The sequence below is a fragment of the Tachysurus fulvidraco genome, chromosome 2, assembly GCF_022655615.1.
Source record: "Tachysurus fulvidraco isolate hzauxx_2018 chromosome 2, HZAU_PFXX_2.0, whole genome shotgun sequence".
Lineage (NCBI taxonomy): Eukaryota > Metazoa > Chordata > Actinopteri > Siluriformes > Bagridae > Tachysurus > Tachysurus fulvidraco.
This window is the reverse complement of record NC_062519.1, coordinates 17,492,323-17,499,822: the sequence shown is the minus strand read 5'-3', so window position 1 is coordinate 17,499,822 and position 7,500 is coordinate 17,492,323. Positions and strand designations below refer to the sequence as shown.

At 43.5% G+C, this 7,500-nt stretch overlaps 1 protein-coding gene across 3 annotated transcripts in view; it reads right to left on the bottom strand.

Annotated features, from left to right (window-relative positions):
* Positions 1-7,500, bottom strand: part of sema3fb (sema domain, immunoglobulin domain (Ig), short basic domain, secreted, (semaphorin) 3Fb) — an 88,678-nt gene that overhangs the window by 16,817 nt on the left and 64,361 nt on the right. For all 3 annotated transcript variants that reach the window (XM_047810517.1, XM_047810515.1, XM_047810516.1), the window contains exons 6-9: positions 6,482-6,571; positions 3,719-3,812; positions 1,488-1,607; positions 1,138-1,277 (exon numbers count right to left, since the gene is read on the bottom strand). In XM_047810517.1, coding sequence (XP_047666473.1) covers positions 1,138-1,277; positions 1,488-1,607; positions 3,719-3,812; positions 6,482-6,571 — 444 coding nt within the window. The remainder of the gene's footprint in view (positions 1-1,137; positions 1,278-1,487; positions 1,608-3,718; positions 3,813-6,481; positions 6,572-7,500) is intronic.

The window sequence follows — 7,500 nt, the reverse complement described above, 5'->3', positions numbered from 1 at the left end:
GCTAATGAAGGGCTGATAATTGTAGAAAATTTGGGTCCGGTACTGATGACTAGCATTTCAGCATGACCTGTAATGTACACATACAGTAGGTGACAAACTGGGATGTGGTAGCTCAGTGGTTAAGGTGTTGGATTACTCATTGGTTTCGAATACCAGGTCCACCAAGCTGCCACTGCTGGGCCCCTGAGCAAGGCTCTTAATCCTCAATTGCTCAGTTTTATTTCCTCCGGGTACTCCGGTTTCCTCCCCCTGGTCCAAAGACATGCATGGTAGGTTGACTGGCATCTCTGGAAAATTGTCCGTAGTGTGTGCGTGTGCCCTGCGATGGGTTGGCACTCCGTCCAGGGTGTATCCTTCCTCGATGCCTGATGACGCTTGAGATAGTCACAGGCTCCCCGTGACCCGAGAAGTTCGGATAAGCGGTAGAAAATGAATGAATGGATGAATGACTTGAGGAACAACATTGGTTGTGACTTTAGAGTGTGTGTGCCCTGTGATGGGTTGGCACTCCGTCCAGGGTGTATCCTGCCTCGATGCCCGATGACAGGCCCCCTGTGACCCGAGAAGTCAGATAAGCGGTAGAAATGAATGAATGAATGAATGAATGAATGCTCAGTTTTATAAATTGAAATAAAAATGTAAGTCTGCTAAATGCCAGAAATGTAAATGTAAAATCAAGGAAAAAACAGAGGAGGTCCAGAGACTCTGCTATGGTTCGGGACCACAAATCAAAACAAAGTTTTACTGACTTTGGGACTACCGATGCTGATGTGTGTGGTATCTTCCAGAACAAAGCCACCCTCTTGCAGAGTGAATGAGGGCTTACTGGCATAAGTCATCACCAGATCACAACCCGTTTAATCACCTGTGGGGAATTTCGTGAGGAATAAATACATGGAGCATTTTTTGGGAGAACATTGCTCCAGTACAGCTCCAGAGACTAGTGGAATCTATAGCAAGGAGCATCAAAGCTGTTTTGGTGGGTCACATTGGCACAACACGTCACTGCAACATCGTAAGAATGTTTGTTCTTTTAATCTGTCACCTGTCTGTACTTTAACAAAGCGGACTCTATAAAGGCATTTGTTCTTCGGGGAGTATGAAGCACTTTAGCATTTACAAGGAGGTCTGACTCACCAGGCAGATGCGTCCGATGCGTGATTCTGATTTAGGACTCTGGCCCATCTCCAAAGACTTCTCGCGAAAGAAGAAGTAGAGCTTGTCGTCATTTTTCTCTGCACTGTCTGGGATGAGATGCACGTGCACAAACGAGGGGTCTGGTCAAGACAGAGTAAAGATGATTAGTTAACTACTTTGTACTCTCAAGGGCTTTTTAGTTGGAGTTCTAGTGAAAGAATTTTATTTGGGGATTTTTCTTAAATTTTCAAAAAACTTGTACGGGTTGTCAGACAGAACCTTCGTTCGTCCTAAAGCATGGTTACAAAATCAAATACACTGTTAGTCCTGGACTGGCATAATGATTGTACCATTCAGCCATCTGGAGTTATATTGGTCGGTGCGCATGGCCGTGTTTTTCCCCAGTGTTCGGAAAATAGCTGAGTCCGTTCCCATGAAGTCGATGTACACGCCTGCATACAGCTCTCCGTCTAAGAGAGAGAGAGAGGGGGGGGGGTTGATAGGTTTAGTCATGCTCACTGTCTCTATGCCATGATGCCAACCACACCCTCTGGCAGGGATCCCTGAGGGGTCGTCTTCCCTTATCTGACCTTCTGGCTAGGAATGCACAGTGACATCAACTTTTGAGAACTAATAAAAAGTTTTCTTTTCTTACCCAACATGCATACCTGCACATGGGTGCTTGTGCATGCGTACGCTTATGCATGCAAGCTTTAGTGGATGCAAGTGTTTGAGTTTTGCACATGATATTTGAGAAGAGCAAGTGTCTCTGCCTGGAGCTGGCAGGTTTTTGGGGGGTAGTGCTTCAAGACATGGCCAAGAAACTGCCTACTAAAGCTCTAATGATGAACGTTATCTCAGTGGAACGCCAAACATGAGCTACCTCCTGACACATGCACACTTGTGTCTGGGTAGACAGGGTGAAACAGGGTTAATGCAGATGGTATTTTAAAGGAAGTGTGCGAACACATTTGTCCCTCATGTCATCTCTTTGGCAAGGACTCACTCTATGATGCCTTTAACGTAGTAAAGCTGTTACTACATAAACAATAACTTTTCGGATGTTGCCTGGATACACGAATTAAAACAAAATACCAAAAAATTGTTCGTGGTTTTGTTAAATTCTTCTTGTACAACTTTACGTTCGATTACGTTTAAGTAACTAGGTCTATTTTTTTAACTTTCAATTATAGTTAGTAGCTCGTGTAGTGTAGCGACCCTAACAACTAGCAACTAATCCAATGTAAGTAAAGATCTTGTGTTAAAGATGATCAAAGATCAGGGTTAGGGTTAGAGTTAGGGTTAAAGATGATCAAAGATCAGGGTTAGGGTTAGGGTTAGGGTTAAAGATGATCAAAGATCAGGGTTAGGGTTAGGGTTAAAGATGATCAAAGATCAGGGTTAGGGTTAAAGATGATCAAAGATCAGGGTTAGGGTTAGGGTTAGGGTTAAAGATGATCAAAGATCAGGGTTAGGGTTAGGGTTAGGGTTAAAGATGATCAAAGATCAGGGTTAGGGTTAAAGATGATCAAAGATCAGGGTTAGGGTTAGGGTTAGGGTTAAAGATGATCAAAGATCAGGGTTAGGGTTAGGGTTAGGGTTAAAGATGATCAAAGATCAGGGTTAGGGTTAGGGTTAGGGTTAAAGATGGTCAAAGATCAGGGTTAGGGTTAGGGTTAAAGATGGTCAAAGATCAGGGTTAGGGTTAAGGTTAGGGTTAAAGATGATCAAAGATCAAACTCATTTTAGCTTTCAGCCTAACAAGAGTTTGACCCCTCATGCTTTGCTTCACGGTGTGAAGTTTGCGGTTCCGATAAGAGAGCGTTAATGTGAAAGCTCTCGGCATGACATTTACACCTCACTTAGCACGAGACTGCCTCACTTGTAACCATCTAACCTGGAAGCAACACATGCTGCTTATGAGCCCCACATTCACTATCTGCTCGACTCTGTAGTTGTTCAAAAGTTCAAACCTTCAAGGTTCAACACTTCGGAATGCCGGATTCCACTGCAAGGGTGGTTGAAGAATTAGATGAAAACAAAACACTCAATATTTTTACACAGGGTGCCATTAATCAAACTAGAGACCTCGTTGATCCACTGTCCTGCATTACAGTAAGAATGAACATGACTCATCTCATATCCTCAAGAAGTCTGAAGCGCACTGTTGCTAGGCTTATAAAGATTTAATCTTGTCCGATGGCTGGTCTGTTTTTAATTCTCAGCCCTTTAACATCTAAATTTACAATTATGAGTCACCGAAACACCGCAAAATGGATCATTAGGCTAAAATGTACAGCAAATGGAAACAAATGAGCCTTGTTTTTTTTTCTCCATTTCCAGCTTCAAGTTTTCAAAAGAACGTCGGGTCTCATGAGAAAAACAGCCGCGGACGATGCGCTGGGAAAATCACCATCGAGCGTCCCCCCGCCACAGATCGGCAATAAAACATAAAACACAGCGCAAAGCTGATCCAAAGGAACTTTAGAAATGAGCTCCATCGGGAGAGGAGAAAGGATACACAAATGCCCTTATTACACTTAATATGGAAGACGGGATTAGACCCTCTGATGATACTTACTGATCAAAGCAGAGACGCTGTTCAATTTTGGGTCATATGGGCACTTCCCTTTCCCAGAATCCTCATTGCCTGGCTCCAAGCGGAAGATGTACTCCTGCCACAACATTAAAACACTGAGAATGTCAATAGCGTCAAGCTAGATCATTTAGACAAAAGCAACATGCAGATTTTATACCTTTAAGGTCACATAGGAAGAATGAGGGTAAATACTAGAATCAGGTGTTTTAGACAGATTAATCCTGGTTACAAGAATCAATGTGCTTCTTCAGGTTCATAGGATTTGGGTCTAAGAATGATGGAGTAATAGTGGTTCCTTAGCTTGCCAGGAATTGAGTCTGGGTTATAAGGTCTGGGTTATAGGGTCTGGGTTAAGGGGTAAAACAAAGTTTCTTAACTCAAACTAATAAGAAGACAAAATTCTAAGGTTTCAACAAACCTCTCTCTCTCTTTCCCTCTCTCTCTCATTTTCTCTCTCTCTCTCATTTTCTACCGCTTATCCGAACTTCTCGGGTCACGGGGACAATTTTCCAGAGATGCCAATCAACCTACCATGCATGTCTTTGGACCGGGGGAGGAAACCGGAGTACTCGGAGGAAACCCCCGAGGCACGGGGAGAACATGCAAACTCCGCACACACAAGGCAGAGGCAGGAATCACCCCCGACCCTGGAGGTGTGAGGCTAACGTGCTAACCACTAAGCCACCGTACCCCTCCTTCAACAAACCTTATCCAACAAAACAAACGCTCAATTGATGGGATGTAGGAAGCCTTTGAGATACCCTTGTTATTCTGTAATCGCTTAATGCTTAACATCTCAACACAAACCATCCATTTCCTATCAAGATGTTCCAATCAAGAGCAGCAGCTACGTTACCCACCGCGGTGAAACATGGGGTGGATGCTGTCCAAACCTAGTGTGCTCGAGGTATCTTACAAAGTGATGTGTCTGACAGTTTTTTGGACATGTGCTCCAGGGATTGCTACTGTATAAACCTGTACCAACATGCTTCAAAACCTCAACCAGAATACCGTTCCCTTTCTCTCTCTGTCCTCCCTCTCTAAACGTCTTGCCAGTCTCAGAGTGGAAGATTTTGCTAAATCACTCAAAACCGAAGCCTGCCAGAATATCCAGATGCTATGTACAGGATATCCTTTAGCTAGGATTAAAATCCTATCTCATCGAAGCAACTCAGTACCCTGCCAGCTCCCCAGAGGGTGCGTCAGGCTCCGATGAGCCTCGTATAGGGATCTGGTATAGGGAATCTGATGCATTCATTCCGGGCTTTTCTCTCTGGTTAATACAAACCTGGACGATACAGTACAAGCCTCTCTCCAGGTTTTAGAAAGTAGCTCAAGGTGAACGGTCCCATTTTGACATTGTATCATCCCTTGTGGTTCAGAAAAAATTCTGCAATCTCATTCTTTTGATCGGAAAGTTATCGGGTTTCTCCGTATTTAAGAAGTCCCCAAAGTCCTTGGGTTCTTGTGTAATGCCCAATGGAACTGAACACTGGCTAAACACAAATAAAGCTTCACTTTACTCCTTTATTTCTACGAATAACATTCTGAAAATCCTGGATGTAATAGTAGTGATATATCTAAATAACCAGATTTATTAGCTTTGTTCTGCAAGCTTCGGCTGCTTCGATCCATTTTCCAATACTCTGATTGACGGCTGTATGCGATGAATGACAAAGATCACCAGATGTCTGACAAAAATGTCAGAAACTGTATACCCTTACAAACTGTGTGGGAAGTGGTGCGAAAGGCCAAACCATTCCAGATGGTAAGCCATTGGTTGCAACAGGCTTAAAATCTTACTTGTGATTTTAGTATCAAGTACCCATTGACACTAAAGTGGTTTCACTGACACCAGTTTGGTTTAATCCACAGGCACAGGTCCCTAGCCATGCCAGTCATGTGATCGGAGAAAATGGACACCAATGGAAGGTTACATGTTTCACACCGAGATGTGAACTGTAGCAAGACTCAAGTATTTAAGCAGTACTTAACTCTGTTGAGCAATAACGAATCATCACAACTTTAACTACAACGTAAAAAGCTAAGACACCTCCTGTTTGCTCTGCCTCAACAAAAAAAAAAAAACAGTGTCTCTGTGTGTGTGTGTGTGTGTGTGTGTGTGTGTGTGTGTGTGTGTGTGTGTGTAAGATTTCACTTAGAAATTCCTTTGGCTTGAGTCTATTGGGATGTAATGGGACCTCAGCCTTGCTGTCTGTTCATAATAGCTTGGTGTGGGGGAAAAAAAATAACACCCAACATATTTTGATCAAATTATCTTATCCCACATGACACGTGATCCCTTGGGCACACACCTGGCCAAGGCCTGGTACAAATTTCCCAGTTCATCTTCCATGTTGGTGGATCTGCTCAGAGAATCCTCAGAGCTGGTTTAGCTAATAGACAATCATCAAATTATTGGTCTTGACTGGACATGATCTAACAACCTCAGTCGGATCATGCAACCACCATTTGGCAAGGACATACACCAGACTTGGGCATGAAACCGAACATATCTCTGGAGGTTATGTCAAGATACAGAAAGGTGCAAGATACTGTACAGTACGCTTGTGTCGCCAATGATGGCGAATTTCCAGACAGTGAAAGCGATCGTGAAAAACAAGCATGATGGGAGAAAAATTACAATACACAGACATTAGTCAAGACAGCCCCCAACACGACAACTACAGGGCGTGGACGTAATACCTGTATTCGACGGATACCTGTATTCGACGGACTACATACCTGTAGTCCTGTCTCATCGGTTACAGTCTCGAGCTCGGCTGCCCGACTTGACCTGCCCCGGGCCTGGGGCATTTGCAGGTGCAGGGGCATCTAAAACACAGTAACACATACAGATGATCTGCTACATCTTATGGTACAGTATGTTTAATTCTTGTGTTAGGCTATTTTATGTTTGGAAAAATGGTGGTACGCTATTGTTATGATACATCAGTGATACGTTAAATCACAGCAATCGTTTAGAGGGAGGGGCCAAAGAAATAAAGCAAAAAGGATTCAAAGCCTGAATGAGAGGGAACTAAATCTTAAGAATGAATCTTTGCCCACATCCACCTGTAGTAATAACTCCATAAATGGAGCTATATGTAAAAGAAGACCCCGGCCACCCACCTGCAGCAAGGACCGCATTCATAGAAAAGAACACACCCACCCGTCTGTGGAGAGAAATTCCCACCCACTATTCTGCAGAAAGGACCTCATTCACAGGAAGTCCCTGCCCACCCACTTAAGTACAAGATCATATGGCACCTGGCCACACCCACTGCTAGTAAATAAAAGGATTGGCTCTGAACCTGAGCCAGGTTTCAGGCCCAAAGTGACTGGGTGAATGCGTGTGAAAGGTTGTATGATGTCTGGACGTGTGTGTGTGTGTGTGGGTCTCTGTGTGTGTCTGTGTCCGGTGTCTTGTGTTTGACCAGACGGTGAACACAGGAGTAGTGTTATCGCTGTGGACGGTTTCAGAGTCACACACATTGTAAATCGACATATCTGGGAAAATAAAGTTTCAATTAAATCAATGTGGTGTTTTATGGCATCGGTGCTTCACTGCTTGTCAAAAAGATTGGTAGCTAGATGGCATTTACTGACTCACATGTACTGACTCATTTACTGACTCACATGTACTGACTCACATTTACTGACACATTTACTGACTCACAATTACGAACTCACATGTACTGACTCACATGTACTGACTCACTGACACACTTGTATTGACTCATGTACTGACACATTATCTGACA